At 44.8% G+C, this 22748-nt stretch overlaps 1 protein-coding gene across 1 annotated transcript in view; it reads right to left on the bottom strand.

Moving 5' to 3' along the window:
* Positions 1-22748, bottom strand: part of LOC131814929 (spectrin alpha chain, erythrocytic 1-like) — a 64249-nt gene that overhangs the window by 23116 nt on the left and 18385 nt on the right. The window contains 18 exon segments of the mRNA XM_059146406.1: positions 233-364; positions 621-783; positions 1270-1373; positions 1979-2122; positions 2885-3082; positions 3196-3295; positions 6326-6507; positions 7298-7442; positions 8197-8288; positions 9253-9354; positions 10665-10851; positions 11442-11593; positions 12528-12665; positions 14370-14462; positions 15301-15518; positions 19005-19127; positions 20369-20612; positions 22007-22188. Of these exon segments, the coding sequence (XP_059002389.1) occupies positions 233-364; positions 621-783; positions 1270-1373; positions 1979-2122; positions 2885-3082; positions 3196-3295; positions 6326-6507; positions 7298-7442; positions 8197-8288; positions 9253-9354; positions 10665-10851; positions 11442-11593; positions 12528-12665; positions 14370-14462; positions 15301-15518; positions 19005-19127; positions 20369-20612; positions 22007-22188 (2699 nt within the window).

The following is a 22748-nucleotide window of genomic DNA, read 5'->3' as shown; positions in this document are numbered from 1 at the left end:
ATGACAACACTTAGGACTTAGTTCTAAAACTTTCTCAGAGTTCTAGGTACTGAGTTTGACAGAAGTGATAAGCTCTGAGCATCATGGTTTCCTGCCTTCTTTATGTGGCAGCCAGAGGGAAGATCGCTAACCAAAGAACACACTCCACATCCCCACCCACGGAAACGTTGAAGGAAGAAGAGGATTCTCCTCACGTGCCTTTAGCCCAAACCACCCTGAACAGAATCCCTACCTTCATGGTCTCTTCACTGATGTCACATGCCTTCTGGTCAATCAGAGATTCCCCCAGTCTGAGGACTCCCTCTACCTCATCAGCTCGGCCCAGGACCTCTTTTTCAAAAGCCTGGTGCTTCACGAATTTTCTCTGAAGGGAAAGCAGAAACTAAATTAGCCTGTAATCTAGGGAAGCAAGATAGATAAATTCTGTTTCAAAGAAAAAGTAATGTTCTGCCATAATAAACGGGGGCTTCCAAAGGACCCACCCCTTCACGTTAGACTCAGAAGCCCCTGAGGGCTGGCAGTGGTCTCAACAGTGAGCAAGAGTTTTGTGTAGGGAGGCGACCCTTCATCCAACAATCTGGATATGCTGGAGTTTTCCAAGATTTCTATTTCGAACTTGCCTGAATGTTGGTGGGATCTTTGTAGGATTCATCGCAGGCTACGGGTAGCATCTCACTGATCCATTCCTCCAGGTCCTCAAGGTCATGGTGGAATTTTTTGAGGTCAGCATAGGCACCAAGTCTTTTCAGCTCAGCAGTCAGCAGTTCTTTGAGAGCATTCCATCTGGAGGAAGAGACTAGATCGCTCTCTGCCCTCGACCCTTCCAGCAAGCTTTGATGCCATATCTGCAGTCTTCTCATTTGCCAACCTGTCCCTTCTCTCATTCTTTACAGATTTGCATGCTATATATAACGTAGCTATATATTATTTAGTTATATACTATATATTATAATATCATGTAGAGTGTACATATACATATTATATAACATATATATTGCATCTAATATTACATATTATGCACATAGGTTTAGTTGTTGCATAGTCTTATTATTTTCAAATACAAAAAACACTGGTTAAGTCAGTAATTTTTAAGTCGTATTCCATGCCTTTCATTCTGTGAGTCTAGATCAGGAATGTTTCCAAGTGTCAAGATAGTTTTAGGCATTTAGAAATGAAAAGAACTGAGAACGGGACCTCCATCCTCCATGCTAGCAAAGAGCCACTCTGCTACATCTTCCATAGCTCACAGAACACCTGCTCAGGCCTGACCTGTCTTGCACCCGTTGGAACCGAGCAGCAATCTCCTCCTTGGCATAGTGGTCATCCGCTATGAGCTGCTCTACAACATGGTCTAGCTCAGTGATCTTTTTTTCCTAGATAGAGGAAAAGAAAAAAGCCCAGATGTCTGGAGGTTAGGCCTTCAGCGGAATCCCAGACTCTCTCCTAGAAAAGGACAAAGACACCCTTTGTGGCTTCACAAAGGGGAACAAAACAAGGGCCTGAGAATAAATGCCATGAAACTGGCTTTTAACTCAACAGGAGTAGAAACATTAGTAGTGACACTAAGAAGGGCTGCTATGGTATGTACTCTTCTGTTAGGGACTCCTACGATACTGAGCTCCTGCGGTACTGAGTTCCTATGGTACTGACCTCCCTAAAGAACAGACCCCTCCCATGACCATGGCAAAGGGTGACTCCTGCATTGGGTGGGATGTTAGCATAAGCAGTATATAAAGTCACTTCCAATTCTAAAAGTTAACTTGTAAAAGGCTGGGCTGGCGGTAAGTTGGTCCGAGACCATGAGTGACTTGAGTTGAGACTAAGTCACCATGTGAACTGCCCTGTCTACCTCAGAGTTTTCTCTAAGAAGCAAATGGGAATTAAGATACTTGTAAGTCACAAAACCACAAACATGTATAGAATCTTTGTTATCATCACTAATATTTGTTATTGGAACTCTTGCGTTGGCCGTTATTACCTGGGAAGCGATTGCTTCGTCCAAATCATCCCGTTTCTTCTGCAAGGCCGCTAGAGTGTCTAAGGAACTATGGCCTTCTGACCTCAGGAAATTCTCGCGCGCCAGCATCCAGCTCTCAGCCTGATCACAGTTCCCGTGGAACAACTATGGGAAATGAAGGTAGAAGTTATATCCAATCCAGGGGACAGAGGAAAGGATCTATTTTTCTCCTACAACACGAATATAAGAGATCCTATATGGGTTGCTTATGTTCTTCCAAGAAACATTCACATGGTTGATCTTAGCTCTTCTGTACCTTTTACTCTTCCCTGAAAACACATTGCTTCTGTTTAAGCTACACTCCATTCCCCTAGTGCATTTCCCATATGCTGCACCTAGTGGATGCTGGCTGGTTATTGCTTTAGGACCATCATAACCACTACCCTCAGGGCCACCAGTAATCCGCTCATCTCTTCCATCACTGGCACTAATCACTCAGACTTCTTTAGCCTCAAAATGTTCATCATTTTGTTTTATTAATAATCACTTTCTGTTCCTGCATGGTCTGTCTACACCTCTAATTTCACTACTTCAGATAAAGGATGTTATGTTACTAATCTTTGTGTTTCCAGGACTCCACACCCAGCAGGTTCTCAACAAGAATCAATCAACCAAACTCTCAATCAATAAATACATTTGAATCACCCTCTCTTGGGCCAAAAGCAGATCCCTACTTTGGTCCTTCTAACAGGGATACGAGCAGAGAACACCAGGATGTTGAGAGCAGAATGGCAGAGAGCCAAGAAACGCCCCTGTGCCTCCAGGACGGCAAGCCCAGTGACACGAGCACCTGTAGGAACTGTGCAAACTTGCCCAGAAGGAGCAGACTGAGCTCAATCCTTCTTAACGGGGTCAAGTGTGCTTCACCTGCAACTCCAGACACTGATCCAATATCCTCTTGCGTTGATTCCAGGCTTTCTCCAAGTTGTCCTTCTTCAGCCTGACCGCCTCAAGCTTGTCTTCAATTTCAGGACTGGAACGGTGCCCACTGCTTATAAGTTCTGCACCGAAGTCTTCTAAGGCCTGGAAGGTGGGCGCTTCAGCCTCCATGTCAGCACGACGCTCCTGTGTTGGAAAAAGGAAGAGGCTGGTGGCACCAGGGACATCTCAACAATGTTGCAAAGTGAGGGAAGGGTGGGGGGTCATGTGATCAGTGGCTGTGGATTTTGTAGCCAGACCTGGTGTCGCTCCAGCAGGATCTCCGTGCCGATTAAATCTTCAGCCAGCTCCTCTGAGGACACCAAGCCACCAATGTTACTGATCCAGTTCTCCAGGTCCCTAGAGAAATAGACGTACTTGGATTGACAAAAATCCGTGCAGCTTGCAACAAGGCTATCTGTCCTTGGCTTTTTCCTCCCTAGAGAATATTTCTGGATTCACACCTTCCATCTGGCTTTACATGCTTCACAGACCTTAGGTTTGTTGTTCACACTGGTTTTTGTTTGCTTGTTTTAAAAAGCGAATTTACTATTGTAAATTCATTGCACATGAATCTTCTTGTGTATAAGGAATGAAAATAATCTTTAAAATGAAATAGATAAAAATATAAAATTATAGAGATGAAGACAGACAGACACTTTCTTGAATTTGATAATGATGCCTAAGAAAAATTCCAAGTAAAAGGAAAATCAGGAAGAAGACAAGTGTGATAAAGATGATTTACTAGAAACCAATTGGAAATGTTTGCTTTTTTTTTATCTTGACAAGCTGTTATTTTTTTTTTCAAAGCTTTACATAAATTCTAGTTATGTGGAGCATAACAAAAAGCATGGAGGACATGGGGAGTTAGAGAGAGGGGGGGTTGGGGTAAATTGGAAGGGGAGGTGAATCATGAGAGACTATGGACTCTGAAAAACAATCTGAGGGGTTTGAAGTGGCAGGGGGGTGGGAGGCCGGGGTACCAGGTGGTGGGCATTATAGAGGGCACGGATTGCATGGAGCACTGGGTGTGGTGAAAAAATAATGATACTGTTATGCTGAAAATAAATAAATGAAAAAAAATTAAATAAATGCATAAGATTTTTTTAAAAATCCTAATTAGTTAATATTAAAAGGGGTACCTGCACCCCAATGTTTTCAACAGCATTATCAACAATAGCCAAACTATGTAGACAGCCCAAATGTCCATTTACTGATAAATGGATAAAGAAGATGTAGTGTTTATATACAATGGAATTACTCAGTCATCAAAAAGAATGAAATCTTCCCATTTGCAATGACATGACTGGAGCTAGAGTGTATTATGTTAAGCAAATAAGTCAGAGAAAAACATATACCATATGATTTCACTCAAATGTGGAATTTAAGAAAGAAAACAGATGAGCATTGGGGGGGGGGGAGGAAAGAAAGAAAGAGAGAAGAAAACTGTGAACGACTCGCAACTAGAAAGAACAAACTGAGGGTTGACAGAGGGAGGTGGGTGGGGGTGGCTAGATGGAGGGTGGGCGGTTGTGATGAGCCTTGGGTGTTGTGTGTAACTGATGGATCACTGAGTTCTGTTGTTTACACTCTTTGACTTAATAATGGGAAGCCCTTATGTTTGAAAATTTCTTCACACGTATTGTCTCTTTCCATTCTTGTAATAATCCAGTAGAGAATTCTGGGAACTCTTCTGTTTTCAGTTTGGAGATGAGGAGGTCAGCCTAGAGAATGTAAGTGATTTGTCCACGTAATAGAAATGAAAACGGACGTCTGGGAAGAACCCGGACACTCAAATCCTCGACCAATACATACTCCATTACTCTAAATGATTCTTGTACATAAGGAGTAAATTCTTGGGTTTAAGGATGAATTCTCTATGGAATCTCAGGAAGGTATGTCTTTATTCTTACTTTGATTCCCAGCATGCGTGCACACATACACAAACACACACGTACACACACTCGTGCATGTGCACACACATTTATGTAAACTCTCTCTCTCTCTCTCTCCATGCTCTCGATGAGACCAGGGCCCACTTCTTACTGTCAGCAGTCCAAGAGGAATGACAAGGAAAGCTAAGGTCCATGACCCAGAGGATAAACATCAGGTAACAATGCACTCATTTGTAATTCTGTGTGACGCCCATATTAGCATCACATACAGAGACTCTTTCCTCTTGCTGAAGAAAAAACAAACATCTACTCTAGGGCAGAAAGGTCTTTTCTTTTATAAACTCATGTATTCACTTAAACAACTAAGTTTCACTGGGTACTTACTAAGTACCAAACATTGCAGAAGAGGAATTCACACTTTAAAGGAAAAAAAAAAAAAAGGCAAAAAAACACAAAAGGCTAAAACAGCCTGGAAAGCAGAGGGTCATAAAGAGATAAAAGCCAGTGTCAGAGTTGCTTGGATGGAGGGAATATTACCGCTGCGTACTGAAGAGTAGAGTTCACAAAGGGAAGGAGGCAGCATCTGACTTGAGTCTGAAGTCAGAGCAGAATCTGTATGTCCAGAGAGCTCTGAGCAGGTATGATTTGGGGGGTGGCTGTGGACGCTATTTATTTATATTATATGAAAAACTAGAGCATCCCAGAGATGCCAGAGGAACTGCAATTATTTACCAAAAATAAATAATTTTTTTTTCCCAAAAGTATAACATTGTGAGGAGCTACTTCTTGGATCCTTGATTCCAAATGCTCCTCCCAGCAGATGATGGTGATGGGGCAGAACATGGAAGCTGTTCCACAGATAAAGTGTCTGTTTGCTCCACTGTGATAATGTCTAGGGTCTCTAGCAAGGCAACAGAAGTTCTCAGGATTTTATCTTAACATGTCTAAGCTTATGCCCCAACAGTTGTCTTGAGCCCCCTGATATGCAAACTTGTGCTCCGGCTGCCCCCACCTCCTGAACATACTATACCATTCTTAACCTCCTACCTTTCCATGCTAGTTCTGTGCATTTGTTAGGATGCGTGTTTGGACTGTATTGCGTTCGACCGTGGGTATCTGTGCTCTGCTCTGTCTTTCCAGTAGGAAGAAAACGCCCGTCGTCTATACCACTCCACACAGCACCCTATGTAGCATATGTGCTCTAGGCATATGTGTCAAGCATATGTGTCTAGCATATGTGTCAAGCATATGTGTCTAGCATATGTGTCAAGTCAGGCCTCAGTGGTGTCACGTTCGTTCAAACTTGGGTATTCTGTGGCTTGAACTACTGGGGCTATGCTTTCTGTGCCTCCACCAAGGTATGGTCTGGATGTGGACATACCCTCCAAACCAGGAGTAAAGAGCACCTATATCCAGACTGCTCCTAGAAGGTCTGCACGGGGCCAGATGTGACATCGCCCACCCCACCTGGCGGAGCCTGCCATTGGAGCTTTACCTGGCTCGCATAAGGAAGGTGTAGAATTTCTGGGCCTCATTTAAGTTCTCCTTCCGCTCCTCTGAGTCCTTCAGCAGGCTGTCCCATGCCTCCTTCAGCTCTGTCCCCTGCCTCCGCAGGTCATCAGCAGCATCTGGGTGGGACTCACTGAGCCGCTCTGCTGTCTCCACCAGCATGGTCACCTGAGGAGATGCAAGAGCTCTGAAAATCAGCAGTTAGAGCCATACCTAATCTTAGCGAAATACCACTTCTGAGCCCTGGCAATGCTCACTCTCCAGTAGATGTCAGGGAGGTAAGAGAACATTTGCTACTTCATAAAATAGGGCCAATCCTTTCAGTACACACGGTAACTCCCTCTAGTAGTCAAACTGGACATTACCAAACTTCTTTTTAAGATGAGAGGGTGTTGGGCAGATGGTTAAGTGAACCTGTTGATAGTGGCAAGGTCAACTTTGCACCCAAGAGTCCTGACTTTTAACGTGAAGACCGTTTCAATACAGATATTTTCTGTGCCCTTTCTGCTCTGCAAGATAACGCCAGGCTGCAGGATGCCCCTGATTTATCCCAGAGTGCATCTGGCAAGTTCCAGAGCTTTCTTGTAAGTCAAGTAGGATTAAGCTCTTTCAGTTCCTTATTAAGAAAACTGCAACACGCCCGACCCAGGCCATCCTGGGGGTGGCCAGTAACTCCTGGTCTGAGGCTGCGGGCCTTTTATATGGTTTAGGCACTTGGAAGCCACTAAGAGGTGCTTGGACAGTAGAGGTCATTTCAGGATGTTTTCCCTCCATGTTCTGAGGTCCTGGCCATGACCTTTGGGTGCCCTCATCTTAGGGACAGGTACAAGGTCAAGTACGGAGTAAGACAAGGAGAAACTTGAGAGGAGGGATGGGGAATAGAAACACAGAGGAGGCCACACAGAGGAATCGATGTGAAGAGGGATGTGTTGGAACAGCTTGGGAGCAAATGTCCCACCTTTTCTCCCAGAGGCATGAAGTCTCTCTCAAAGATCTCATGCTGCCGCTGAAGGGCCTGAACGCTGAACAGGTCTGAACCGGGATCGGCCACCTGGAGGGCCTGGCGCTTCTTCTCGATCTGCTCCTTCATATCATCTGCTTCTCTGGCTCACAAGAGTGAAGGACTGAGGGTGACAGTGTGTTCCACAGGCAACCCAGCTGACTCCAGGGACATCCTTTCTACTCATCCCCACCCCCTTCCTGATGTGCTAGAACATAGGCTCACCTCATCCTCCCAGCTACGACTTAAGGAGTAGCTACTGTGACCAATTTCCACAGGCAAGACCAGAGCCTTAAGGAGGCTATCTGCTCAAGGTTAGACCACTACTAACTGGTGCAGCCTGTCCAGGCCAGAGGACCTGACTGCCCAGCCAAATTCTGCATCTCTGTTTTCCTGCTCCAAACACTCAACACTATGTTTAGACCTAGTAACGGTGTTTGGTTACTATTTGCCTGCTTGCTTGCTTGCTTGCTTAGCTAGGTGTGTGCAGACACAGATTTGGAATCAGACATAAAAAAATCAACTGTTGAAACCAATGTGGTATCGGTGACTGACTGCTGTCTATAGCTAGTTCTGAAACAAATTACATAAACCTCTTATCTCTACTCCGAGTTTCATTACCTATCATGAAAACAGCTACTTACACATCAGGATCCAAGACCAGGCACTAGAATATTAGAGCTGGTTGCCTGGGAGGACCCCATGTGCCGAGTAACAAATTGGCTACAGAATCACCTGACCTCCGCCGATCTAGTCTCTGCATGTTGTAGTAATAGCGATGAGTCTCCTGCAGCAATCAGACTTGGGTTTTCGAGTGGGTTTTAGAGCAGCACTGCCTCTCAGGGTTGCCCTCTCACCTTTGAAACACCTGGACAGCGTGGGCGCTGCCCAGCAGCTGGCGCTGCTCCTCCGCGAGGCTCTGCAAGGAGTTCCAGCGAGTATTCAACTCCTAGAAGAGGCAGACACAATGGGTGTTGGCTAGAAAGCTAACTCAGGTGGCTCAGTGTTGTCCAAAGACCCAATGATGTTTGAATGCTCATTGTTGTTGTGTAATCTACTTCGGAAGCTTCAGTAGGTTTCTTTCCTCTCTGGAGTACTTGGTCCTCATTCACACAGTTGACAAAGGGATGTTTTCCTCCCCAAATGATGTTCTGGAATGGAAACCCAACCCTAGAGCAGCAACCGACATGGACTGCTACAGACACGACATACCAACCTCCAGAAGATGGGTACAGCATGTTGCCTTGGTCGTTAGCAGCTATTATATTTATGGATCCTGAATGGACCAAACCAAGCCACCACTTAGAGTTCAACTTTCCGCAGAGAGCACATGCATTATTCCTATGCACATCTCTTCTCCCTCCTACTCCACCTCAACCACCTGAGAAGAGGCAGAGAACTCCTCTTCCCTGGTTATGACCACTCAGAGAGCTGGACTAGACATCCCACTCATGCTCCTTCTATCTTCCATGGAACGAAGGGTCCCAGTCTAAATCAGGTCTAGAACGTCCTACCTCTCCTCCGTACTGACCTGTGTTTTTCTTCTTCTTTCATCAGATTTTATCAGCACCTGTCTCCCCTAGTCAGCTTTCCTGACCAGCCCCTTTCCACTGCTACAGCTTCTTACCTACATTTTCTTTATATTCGTGTGTATGAGCATGAATTTTCGGTTTCTGTAAGTGAAGATGTGGGGAGGAGGGAGATATGTGTTGCAATTTATAGATTTCAGATCAGTTTAAATACATATATGGGTGGACTGCTTGAGCTATCGTCTTTGACCTTTCCTGAAGCCGGCTTTCCATCTTCCGCCTGTCTAGCTGATCTGTGGAACATGAGTTTGAGTGTATCAAAGCACAATGTGGCCCCCGAGCTCAGGCGGGCAGTGAGGAAACCATGGAAGGAGTTCTACTTACCTGCCGTATTTGAGCTCCTTCTGGTGTTAGAAGCTTTTCAAATAGAAGATCATCGGCCACCTTATTGATATCCCTCAGCCGAGGCTCATTGGTCTTCAAATCCTGGGTGGGAAAATTTGTCCAAAGCAGCATAAATCCCCTTCTCAGGAGTCTTCATACCTGCCTGCACCTCCTGCCCTAAATATTAATAACCTTAACCTCACATGCAATGCACAAGAAGCCGCCCTCCAATCTGCCGCTAAGAAGGGGAGTTTTAAACTCCCTGACCCCAGTGGCTATTGAGAACTTGGCAAGAGAGCTGCCATTTTTCTGGAGTGTGGAGCACATACAATTTCTGAGATATCTGAAAAATCTCTTCTGATTTACTTAAGCTGCAGCCTGTGCTTTCCTACCAACAGAAACTCCTCTGCCCTCTATAGAATTTCATGGACTAAGTTGTAATCCGTTTGTGTTAAGGCGTGTTATAAGAAATAGCTCTGAGGAGCTCATCACGATGCTTATGGGGTTGAGATTACCCATTACATTTTACAAATGCCTCTAAATGAGCTTCCTCATGGGAGTGTCATTCCTGGTGTTCTTTTATATTTTTGTCCTGCTTCCCTTTATTTCACTTTCCTCTTGCTTTATATATTCTATATGTATATATAAAATCCCTACTTACCTATCTCTGTCCATCCATCCATCATCTATCTAAGTATCCATCATCTATCTAAGTATCTATCATCTATCTATCCATCCATCCATCTGTCCATCCATCCATCCATCTATCCATCCATCCATCTGTCCATCCATCCATCTATCCATATATCAACCATCTACCATCTCTCTATCCATTCGTTTATCTATCTATCTATCTATCTATCTATGTATCACCTACCCATGTGGGTCTTTGAATTCTATGTAGAAAACGTCATAAGGAAAAGAAAGGAAGGAAGAGGTTTATATTCACGGCTAGCTAACGTATGCTATGAGTCTGTGAGAATGGAGGATGGATGGTTTCAGGCTGGTAGAAACTTAGAAACTAGCTGTAAGTTCTTCCCACCTTCCCATCTCAGCTTCTGTCCCATAATTAAGAGCTTCTGAAGAGTCCCACAGCCTCCCACCTCAACCTGGGATCCCAGAATGAAGCATGGTGTGGGATGAGTGCTAAAGAGCTCAGGGAGACCACCACTTCCAGGAGGGCCTGGGAGTGGCAGGGACTGTAGGCTGCAGAGCCAAGGCCACTAACCCCTCTGTATTTCCCTTCCACGTCTCATACCCAGAGGGAGATCTGAAATGTGGGACTCTCAGCAGCTCTGAGAAGCATATTTAGCAGATGTGGATTTGAGGAACCACGTAGGAGAACATGTGGGATAATCGGAAGCAGGGTCACTGTCCGAAGCCATCTGGAGGAGAAGGTTGCTCGTTCTCACCGTTTGGAACTCGTCGAACTTCTTCTGCAGCTCCCAGACATCCTCTAGCTCCACCCCGGTGTTCTCTGCCTTCTTCTCTTGGATCCACTCCAGCATGTCGCCCGCCTCATAGGCCAGCAAAAACTCGTTGTAGCGTTGCAGCAGACGACGCCTGCGCTCCTCTGCCCTATCAAGGAGGGAGCGGTACCTGTGTGCAGAAACAGAAAGACGGGGAATGGTGTTGTGAAACATGGAAGAAACACTGAGGAGTGGAAGCAGGGAGAGTCAAAGGAACAAGAAGAAGAGAGAGGGAAAATCAAACGAAGAACAGAGGAGGGGAGGAAGTAAAGTTGGGAGGAAACAGCATTGAGAGCAGAGAGACAAACGCACGGGGTTCCATTAAAAATAATACAAATGTCAGTGTTCCAACAGTGTGACTGCCATCACACCTCCCCTATTCTATAGACGTGAGATGTTCACATGCCAGCCAACACCTGGGTGAGAAGCTGGTGGAGTGACTAAGTTCACGTGGAAGTCAGAAGACTTCGATAACCTCAGAACGCTGGGCAGGCAACCAGAAGGAGTCCCTCCATGAAGTGCCTGACCTCAGGCAATTCCCTTAATCATTCTCATACAAAAACTGAAGTTTTTCAAGGACACAAAGTTGACTTTCAGCTCATAAAATCTGAGAATTTACAATGGCATCGTTAATCTAACAGCAGAGTCATGAGAAGTGTCTTTGCCAATAAGAAATACTTAGCCAAGTGCTGTCCAGTTCTCCTGCTTCTAAAAACGTACTGGTTCTCAATCTGTTCCTGGCGCTGGGCGATGCTGCTCGGGTCTTCTCGCTGCCGCTGCGGGGGTGCGGGCAGTTCATCCTGAGCCAGTTTCCTGACATAGACAGCAGGCACGAAGCCTTGGTGGTCACCAGATTCCACCTTCCACCAGTCCTGGAGAGAGAGAAAGATCCCCACTCCTTCTGTAGTTCTTGAAAAACTGCAAATAGGAGAGGCTTCAACTCTTAGAACTAAGTCTGCAGGCACCGGCCGGACTATGGTGGGCGTGGGCCTCTCCTCCCCACCGCTCCCAGAGCACCTAAAAATTGTGCACGGCCTTAAAATTCGCTCGTGGATGTTTTGTGTTCCAGTATCACCCTGGGCCCCACAGAGCAATCAGGGGTGTCACTGAACGAACACTCCGGATTCGACGTGACGGCAGGGAGAAGGCTGAGCAGAGAGAAGACACGGACCGGCATAGAGCTTACTTGCTCATGGACCGTTCTTCCTGCCTCTCAAACATTCGCTCGCCCCAGGACAACCATATCCTGGACGCTCTTCTTTTCTTCCCAATAATTTTTGGAAATTATTGCAATGAAAAAAAAAAAATCATCTGAGCGCTTATGAAGAGAGCCGATATTTTGTCCTATTCTCACAGGCTCTTTCACAGACCTGTTCCTCAGACGTTAAAGAAAACCGAGTTAACAAAAAACTTCTCTTTTTTTCCAGGTTCCTCCTCACCTTGGCCATTGTCGTTCCAGCACTGGGACCAAGGGCATGAAGGAGGGACAAGCAGAGATGAGGAGAAAGGGACCAATTAGGATCACGGAATTGCATTCATAGCTTCTATGTCTTTGGGCAACTTACTTAGGCTTCATGAGTCTTCATTTTTTTTTCGCTGTAATTAACAGTATAACCCCAAAGGACATACACCAGACCTTACAAAATACCCAAAGGAAGGATGCTACTTAATAAATTATGGTGATTGAAGAGAGACAGCCATAGAAAAATGTTCTTTGGGCAAAATCTGGATATCTGGCAGGGCTGGGAAGGCTGACCATGGAGGAGCTGTCTTGCTGATGGGAAGAAGGTTAGAAGGGAAGGTCACCTTGTTGATGGAACTGAGCAGAGTTAAGACGTCGCCTTTCTTCATGGTGACTTCGCGGTTGCTGCGGGCCTGGAAGTCGTATAAAGCCACCACCCTCTGTTCTCGAGCGGCTCCCTCCACGGGCGCGGCCTGCTGCTGCTGAATGAGAGCAGGAAGCAGATCCCGTCAGTCACCGGCTCGAAACACGTCTCTCTCCAGCCCCTTGGTGGGGAGCCGTGCTCGGCTGCCTGGAGAGGAGAGCCTCGGGCTGGGCCGTCCCACACGGCCACCAGCCAGAGGGAGATTGCAATGAACCGTTCTCAGACAATGGTGCCGCCCTGACCCTTGAGGGGACAGGGGGCCGGGAAGAGTGAACACAGAATGAGTCACTGAGTGTGTAGTTTGTCAGAAACATAGGGAGTGCTCCGAGCCTCCAGGGTGTAAAGCAGGTAATAAGGTTGCTACGCCGCAACATTTCAGAAGATTCTTCGAGAAAATGAAAAACCCACTATCTCTCGTGGCCTTCTGCCTTTCCCAGGCCTATACTGACAACCCTTCCAACCCCTTCACCCTTAAATTATTACATCAGTGAAAAATGGGCTTTTTTTGTTTTTTAAGAGAGGGATGACGTAGAATACAGGAAAGCCCACAGAACTGCAAAAGCTGACACCGTAAACTGAGATCAGAGATCTTGGACCTCTCTTTAGCAAGCAACCTGCTCTCCAAGGTGTAGCCTTCTCTGATTTATACTTTATGCAAATGTCAGACCTCTGAGAGAATGAACGGAGTACGACACACCTTTGTAAGCCATGGCCCACGCCTGCTTCCCCTCAGAGTGGAAGATGTGTGCCTCCCTTACAGACCCTCCTGATTTTATATCCTTGGAGCACCGTGTTTCCTCACCAGGCACAATGCACTCTCCCACCTGTCCCTGAGGAAGGCATGGCACACAGGCTCTGTGCCCGCATGGTGACCTGGCATGTCCTGCCCACGTCTGCTGTCTACTCCCAGAGTACGAGCCCAGAGCCTCTCTCTTTCCTTCTGCTACTGCAAGGAGGCGCCCCGTCACTCAGTGGGTCCCAGCCTCGCTGCTGTGCGGGACAAGCCCTGAGCGCGGGCTCGTTCCTGACCATCTTCACATTCTCCGGCACTCACAGGACCCATTTCCCCAACGCACCTGAGTATTCGGGGCTTTCATGTCTTCGCACTCAAATCTTATTGACTAGAAAAGCCCTTCTCATCTACACAGTAAACCATCTTAAAAAATAACCCAGATAAACTGGTTCGCCTCAGCCGTGAGGATCCTCCTACTTTGCAATGGTTTTATTTCTGGTGAGAGGAGCTCCATTCCCTGAGACCCTTCCTCCTGTCCGTATGTCTGTCATGGGCTCTTATTTGCCGCACTTTCTGATCTCCTAATAGACTGGAGTCTTCCTGATCTCCTAAGAGACTGGAGTCTTCCTGCAGTCGGGATTCTGCTTCATTCGAGGTTGTGTACGGTTGACATTTCACAAGTTACACAAACAACCAGGAAGGGACACGAGGAATCAGGAGGGAGAGGTGTGAGAAGGAGAGGTGTGCGTAAGGGGGTGGGCAGGAAAGCAGCAGGAATGGAAATATCGAAGGAAGGACGGTGGAAAGCAAGAGCACATCCATGAACGTGTGACTGCGCTCCCCGAGAGCCCGTTGTGAACTAGGTCTGTGAACGCTACCGAGAGGCTACCATTCCTGTTTAGAAGGCCCAGAGAACTTAGGATTTCCTTTGCAGTTGCTTCCTGGGTTATTGGACATACAAGCCAGTAAGAAAGAGAATCCTCTCTTGTCGGGCAGGGAGTGTGGCTCCTGGCATCTCCACCTTCTCACCTGGCAAGCCGCCGCCTGGTCCCGCAGGGCTTGCATGCTGTTCCCGAAGGCACTCAGGTCCACCAGGAAGGCCTCGTGCTTCTTCAGAAGAGCCTGGATTTGTTGATGAGGGGCCATTAGAAGTGAGCACGGGAAGAGCCCTAAGCATTCTGGGGAGTCGTTCAGGTATTATTTGGATTGTATCAATTGTCCTAATTCCTGGTAAGAGACACTCTCCATCTATAATAAAGAGAGGCTTTTGTTTGTTTGTTTAACTCTAAATTTTCAAGTATTGGGAAGCTAGGAATTAAATGATCGACAATTTCAATATATTCACCACTTTTGCTTTAATGAAAATGAAGTCAAAATTGCGCAAGTGTTTTATTGACCCACACCACAGCTAGAAGAGGTGCAGCAAATGGTGTTAGTTTTTGGTATTAAATACTAGCATGACTTTAGACGCCCACCACAATTACTTCTAGTGCTGAAGGTTCGTTAAACACTAGGCCGGCTTATGAGACAATGAACAAAACAAGAAGCAGACATAGAGGGTAATTATGACCTTTCAGGTTCTTGTCCCAACATGTCTGCCTGATTTTATGTCAATAAAGTAATGAAACTGTATATATCTTAGAACCATGGTTGATTTGTGAAAGCCCAAGGTTATTCTGGGAAATTTAGGATGGACCAAGACAGGCATGCATGGATCTCTGGCCATGCCCTTTGGGGTTTAGACAATCTTTAAGGAAACTATAAACCTCTGTGGGATCAGGAAAATGTGTGTACATTTTAGGATTTGTGTCAACTCCGAGGTTATCCCAACCAAAGCAAGGCCAAAGATCATCATTCTGGAAACACCCAAATAATCTCCCAAGAACCTATAGCCATCCCACAGTCTAATTTGGTACCGTTTGGTGAGAACGAGGCAATGTCTACCTCCATGCCCCCTTACCCCAGCTGCTTCTTCATCAGCCCCATAGTTAGTGTTGTCCACGATAGGTTCCTTCTCTTGAATCCATGCTTCTGCTTCATTCAGGTCAGCCAGATACTGCTGGAACTGGACATTGGCCTCAAGATCATTCTGCCGTCTGCTGGCCCGAGCCTGGAGAGACTCCATATTTTCATTTAAGCTCTTGACCCTGGAGGCCACATCTTCTGCAGCAAAGTGCCCTGTGGGGGAGTGAGAGAAGGGATGAGTGTCGCCCTCAGTAACGTCACTGTCCTTTAGTCCTCTTGGTGACCTGGGAGAGAGAAAAGAAGGCATGAGTCTGCTGCTTTACGCTGTCAGTGTAGCGGTTCACCGAAATTCCTGGGTGTTAGAATGTTCTGAGATGGAAGGTCGGTAGGTGGTCAGAGAGGATGGCTGTGTCCGTGCGGTAGAGAAGGGTGTGGCGTAGTCTGTGCTACATAGACTTGAAAACAGAAGACTTCGTGTGGGTCCTGCCCAGGGTTCCAAAAACATGTATTTTCTGGAATAAACAGAAAATCCAACAGATTGCCAGTTCTGCCCAGAAGGGATTTATCATCACACGACCAGTCCTCTCATCCTAACAACTAGAAAACAGGACAGACTGCAACATAGGACGACGTCCAGACCACAGGCAGAAGACTGTGACTCTTCAGAGAAGGGAAGGAAATGAGATGTGCCCCCACGTGCAGGGCAGTCTCTGGGCTACAGGGCCGGGGTGACGCCACACAAAGCCAGCCGGCACACTGAGCTGAGCAGGCAGAGTGAGCAGGGCAGGCAAGACCAGCCAAGCTCGAGGAGCAGGGACCAAGGAGGACACCACCCACAGACAGAGCCCTGGAGATGTACAGGGGGTTCCCCGCATGTTTGAGACTTACAGGCCCATGTCAGGAGACTCCTCAAGGTTAGGACAAGGGGGTGAAAAAACAGGAGGCCCAAATCCCTAAGGCTCAACATAGGGCTGCAAGTAGTTAACATGAGTTCCCACCAAAGTGGACCAGAAGAATGACACCTCAGTGTTGGCCCCATCGTTAAATCAGTTCCCGCTTAAGAGTGCTCCCTGGAGGTTCCAAGAGCTTCAGTGATCACAAGCTTAACAAACAAAGACAAGCACATCAAGTTATACTGTAATCAAATTTCTGAAAGCCAGTGATAAAAAGCTTAAAAGAGTAATAGGGTAAAGAGGTATTTTACACAGGGAGGAGCAGAGATAGTAGTGAGAGTGGACTCCCCATCAGAAGCCCCACGAGTCGACAGACAAAGCAGCAGCATCATTAATTCCAGAAAGAAACTGCCAACCAAGAATTTGTGTCAGCTAAAAATGTGCTTCAAAATGAAGTCATTCAGACCAACAAAAGCTTAGAGGATGTGGGGTTAGCAGACCTGCACTACAAGAGCGATTAGGGAAAGCTCTCCATGTAGAAGAAAAATTATGAGGTAAAAATATCAGTGTAGTCAAAAGAACAAAGAACAAAATATGTGAATGTATGTGAATACATATAGAATAAATATAAAAGGGTTTTTTACTCCATTCTTCCTCTTAAAACTGATTGACTGGTAAGGCAAAATTAGCAACAATCTACAGTGGGATTTATAACATATGTAAAATTAAAATGTGTGACATCGATATACAAAGGAGAAAATAGGAGAAATGGAAACATACTGCTTACGGATCTTATTCTACACATGAAATAGTAGCTTTTATAAAGTTAGGATGTGACACATTAAAGATCTATATATTTAAATCCCAGGACAGTGGCTCTTAAATTTTTGCTCCCAGAATCCTGTTATATTTTTTTAAATTCATTTCGAGCTTTTATTTAAATTCTAGTTAGTTAACATACATGGAAAATTGGGTTCTAAAATTAGTTTCTTGTGTAGAATTCAGTGGTTCATCACTTACATATAACACCTAGGGCTCATCACAAGTGGCCTCCTTAATCCCCATCATCCATCTAGCCCATCTCCTGCCCACTTCTCCCCAACAAGTCTTAGCTCATTCCCTATAGTTAAGAATCCCCTTATAATTTCAAAAATTATTGAGGACCCCTAAGAGCTTTTGCTCATAGGTGATACCTATTAATAGTCACCATATCAGAAATTGAAACAAAAATTTTTAAAACAAAAGAATATCCAATTCTATTAGCCACTAGAGCAAAGGCATTATCAAACATCATGTAGAAAATTTCACTGTGCACTTACAAAAGAATGAATATAAAAAAGGCAAATAATGTCTTAGCATTATCAAAACCATACTTGGAGAATCACTACTCTAGAATAAACACATATGCACATGTCTCCCATAGACATGTATCCCACAGAACTATATCTAGCAAATATGGAGATAAAATGGAATTGTAGTAAATGCATCATTAATCCAAAGAAAGTGGAAACTGATGGACAAAGAGAAATGAATAGCAAGATGTTAGATTTAAGCTTAACCATATTAATAATTGCCTTAAAATTAAATGGTCTAAACAATCCCATAAAAGAGAGAGATTACCGGATTGCATAACATAAAAGTGAAGCATAACTCTATGCTTTCTGTAAGAAATCTGCTTTAAACATAAAGAAATAGAGTACAACCAAAAAGATGGAGAAACATATATTGTGCAAACATGAATCAAAGACAGCTGGAGTGGCTGTACTGATGTAGCACCAAGTAGCCTTCGGGGTATGGCCAGGGACAAAGAGGGCTATCTATCGTAATGTGAAAGATTTTAATTCATTAAGAAGACACAACAAGCCTAAATATGTACGCACACAAAAATCTAGTTTCAAAATACATGAAACAAAAACTGATAGAACTGAATGAAATAGATGAAATCCACAATTACAATTCAAGGAGAGAAAGAAGAGGAGTCACTATAGTAAAATAGGAACTGCAAATAAACATTTTTAGTTTGAATCCCTCAGTTGAGATCTGAATTTTTGGTCAGCAATGTGAATTTTAAACTATACTTTTGATAGCCGGATGCTGGCTAGCAACACTTTACGCTTCTCCTTCTTCTCCTCCTACCCTCCTCCTCCCCCTCCTTCTTTTGTTGGCAACAAATTATTCTTGCATCAAAGGAGAGATGATCCAATGTAATCTGTGTTGCTTATAGTACAGCCAGAACTTGATGTTTTGATGTTCAGTTTCAAACATCATCATTAAGCAGTAGGGGGTTTTTAAAAACAAGAAGCCAGGTGGAGGAGAGATACTGAGACTATACAAATAAGGAATTTATAGAAATGGTACTAGTAACTATCCAGACTATAACTGCTTTAAATGTAAATGATCAAAATAAATAAATGCAAATGATCTGAGGCAAGTCTTCACAGATCCAGAAATTCCCATGTGGGAAACGGACCTGATTTGTTTTCTGGGGCTTTGTAACTTAAATTCTAAATTCTAGAACTTCTACAGAAGATCATATTGATAATTAGCATAAAAATATTTTATTTAATAATTCTGGCTTAACTGAAGAATGGTTTATTTATGAGGTAGGGAGTTTCCTGCTATTGGATTATATAAGCAATATTGTATCATCATTGTGTTTGTCAGAAATGCCCAAGGGGAATTTCTGCATTAAAAGGGAATGTGAATCAGAGATCTTTAAATTCCCTTAAAGCCCTGAAATTGAGCAAACGTCTTCCTTTAAGTTTAGCATGTGATTATTGACCAGTTCAACCTGAACCATACATACCTTCCTCTACCATTTTGTTTCCCTTCTCTGTTATCACTTGGATGCTTGGCTCATGGCTGGCAATGTTATCCTGGATGACTTGGTGTCTGTTCAGAAGCTTCTTGGAGACAATCAGGTCCTTTCCTACAGAGAAAAATAAATCTAAGGTCAGGTATTGTTCTAGTGCATGAAATAAGAAGAGGCTACTCTACCTTTTATTACTCTTGGACCTACAAGTTTTACCCTTTGAGGCTGTAGTCTCTGTCTGGACTTCCTGAAATTTATATCATTTGTCTGAATTAACTCTGCTCACTGTTGTTCTCTTTGTCTCTTTGTACTGAGAAAGTTCAACTCATTATTTTACAAAAGAGAATAATATAGGCAGAAAGGCAAGTAACCCTTCAACCAGAAATTTCAATAGCACGCAACCAATTTTGTTTTAGCATATGACGGTGTAAAAATCAGACTCTTCCACTTACTAATTCCTATGGATGTCAGAAAGTTATCAAATCCTTGAACTTAGGTGTTTTTCACCATGAAAATGACGTGTTATATGTTTTAAAGTTTTCTTTGTAAAGATTAGAAATAACTTATAAAAATATGCCTCCCTTGCTGCTAGCATTAACAAGAACCCACTAAATGCTATACATCGTTAATTCCCTCCAGTTTCTCAGCACTCCAGTTCCAGATGTCAACTACCTATCTCCCATCCACCGGTTCCCCCTCTTCCCTTCAAAAATCCTTCCCTGGACTTCCCACTAAATGACTTTCCAGAAGCTCTCCATGCCTGTCCACCCTTCAAAATGTCTTTTCTCTTCTAGAAGTTCTCCCAGGCTGGCCCCTCCACTGTCACCATCATCAACACCTCATAGATGCTCCCACTATTGGGTATGAAGTTTGCATTCTGCTTGTACCCCAGCACTGCAATGATGGACAGCTCCCAAAGGAAAGGAAGGTGTATGTACTTTTCTCTGCTGTCCTACCACTTTTCTCTTTCCTGTAGCTCAGATCTTCACAGAAGGGAGGCACTGACACTATGGACAAAATTATTTGGGACCTCGAGCACCAACCATGATGGCTCAGCCAAGGGCCTTGGCAGTAACTTAAGTTAGAGCAAGTAGCAAATGGTTGAGCCCTCCAGCTCTTCTCAGAGGCCTTCAATTCATGGCATTGTTCATGGTTTAATTTAGGAGGTAATCTGTTCGGTATGAATTTTAACAAAATCTTCTATGGAAGATGGAAAAATTGTTCCTGAGTGTGAGAGGGAAGAGCTGAGAGCAAACTCTGCATCCCCCACAACTGTGTCTCAGGCTGTCCCAGATCTCTCTGAGAGTCTGCAGACCTTGGTCTTCTATGGCTCAGCCCACGCATGCTCAGGAACTAACCAAGGTAGGTGGAAGCCACTGAGGGCTCAGTCTCCTGGATCCAGGCTTCCTCATCCTCCGTGTCCCTGCAGATCTGGTGCAGGAGGAGATGGTCAATAAGCGTCTTTTTCCGGGCGCTCAGTGGTTCCTTCAGAGCTTCAAACCGGGACACTAGGGACTCCTGCCTTGCTTTTATGTCTCCAGCATCAGGATGGTCTATTTTTTCAAAATATACTGCCAGGTCTGTGAGGGTGTCCACCTGATCCTGAGGGAGAGACAGAATAGGTGTCAGGAAATGCCATCGTTTAGTAGAAAGAGGGGGTTGGGGTTCAGCATGAGGAGGCTTTGGGGAGAATCAGCTCCCCCCAGTACTGTGTGATGACTTCTAACCGGATCCATGAGACAGAGTGACAGGGGATGCTGAACCGAGGGCCACAGCATCACCCAAGAGCTATTTATAGGAAAGTAATTCCTAAACATTTCAGAAAAACATAATATACAGAGAGTGTGCCAAGGAACTCAGGAAAACCACAGACACAGCGCCTTAACTATCAGGAGTATTAATAAAGCACAAGTAACTGTCAGAGAGTGTTAATAAACCATGGCCTGGAGGAAAACGGGGTGGGGGGGCACTTTCTGTCCGATTCCCTCCCACACTCCTCCTGCATATGAGCTGCAGGTGTGACTAACACAGAAACTCCCCAGGCTGAAGTTTGTGGCATCCCAGAAACAATGCCCAGGAGATGAAATGGGGTGTTTCCAAAAAGAATCTCATTATTTTGTTACCTTGTTTGTACCCTCATCAAGCCATCCCTGGAGTTATCTAAGGGACTTGTCCTGTTTCCTGTTTTCTGTTTCCTGTAGATTATTCTGTCTTTCCCATTTAACCCAAGGAGCAGGCATCATAAAAGTGGATTTTAACAAGATAGATCAGTAGGACTTTCTAGGGAACAACAGAGTCATCCTTAAGTACAAGCTAGGAGCCCTTGGATGAGAAAGTGAGTCAGCTGGAAGTATGTTCTCCAGAATATCATCCAGTGTCCACAGTCTCACAACTGACTAGATAAACTCAAGTGACAATCTGGTGGGATGCTGGGGGAATAACCCTGCACTCCAGAGTGCACATCCTACACATCCACATCCTAGTCCTCGCCCTGCTGCCAGTTCTCTCTGTGACCTCATGGAAGTCACTTCACAACTATGGGCTTCAATGTTCTTAACCAAAAAATAAAGCAGTAGGATTAAAGATAATTGCAAGCCTTGACCCATGGAATGCCAGGACAGGAAGAGACCATGTTGTGCAAACCTTGCAGTACAGATGAGCATATAGAGATGCGAGAAGGTGAAAAGATGCATCAAAGGTCCCATCAGCAGCAGGTGACGAGCAGGAATACGAAGTCCAAGTTTCTGGAGTCAGAGTGCAACACCAGATACAGGGGAGCCCACAAAGATCCCCTGGCCATGGGGTTCCGACAACCACACCTAGGACAATGACTGCACCACACAAGGTCTTAGGAAGGGACAGCTGACCAACTAAAATTCTGGAAGTTTTGCCTTCGATCCTTTGCTCTCTTTCTCTGTCAATAGTTACTTATTACAAGTGTGCTCAGCGCATGGACGGGAGCTTGGTCTACCATGGCCAGAGAGCTGGCAACCGACCTGATGGGCGCCCACAGCAGACTCCAGGAAGCCGTGTTTCCTGAGTAGGTTCTGTACATCAGACAGGCCTTTCCCGTAGTCCTTGGAGGCCACCTGCTGCTCCACGTCCCCCAGCCAGCGCTCCAGGTCTTCTGCAGTGTTCTTGAACTGTAGCTCCTGGTTGGCTTCATGCAGCTGGTTCCCTAGAATGAGGCAGTAAGAATGTGACAGACACCGTCACCCTTCCTCACTACACAGTAATACACCTTCCGTAAGACTTAAGGGGAAATACAATATTTTGATATCCGAATGAGAAAAAATATCCATTCCATATGTGATTATACAAAAAAAATCTTAAATTTGTGTAATTTAGATGGTATCTGTTTTTAAATATAGTAACTTTCATTCCCAAAACAAAGATAAATAATGTTTATTCTCTGCTGAGGAGGTACAGTCCTATTATGTGAGATCTGACCATCTTGGGTGTTTAATATTTCAACTGTAACTCTCTATCAAGACCTCCTTTTCAAAGGGATTCAAACCCAAACTCTGCATTCCCCAATAGAAGTAAAAAAATCGGGATGGGTTTCCATTTGAAATTTTGAACTACCTTTTTATAAATGTCTTTCTAAGAACATTACCAGCCCTTCCTGGTACCTCCTTCATCAGCAGCCCTGCCTCACAATTTTCCACCATTCTCAGCTAAATTCTTTATTCTTTGAATGATCATTTATATTATTTCTGCTAAGTAATTGCTGTATCT

The sequence above is a fragment of the Mustela lutreola genome, chromosome 14 (assembly GCF_030435805.1).
Source record: "Mustela lutreola isolate mMusLut2 chromosome 14, mMusLut2.pri, whole genome shotgun sequence".
Lineage (NCBI taxonomy): Eukaryota > Metazoa > Chordata > Mammalia > Carnivora > Mustelidae > Mustela > Mustela lutreola.
Note: the sequence above shows the minus strand (reverse complement) of the source record. Positions and strands in the feature narration are given on the sequence as shown.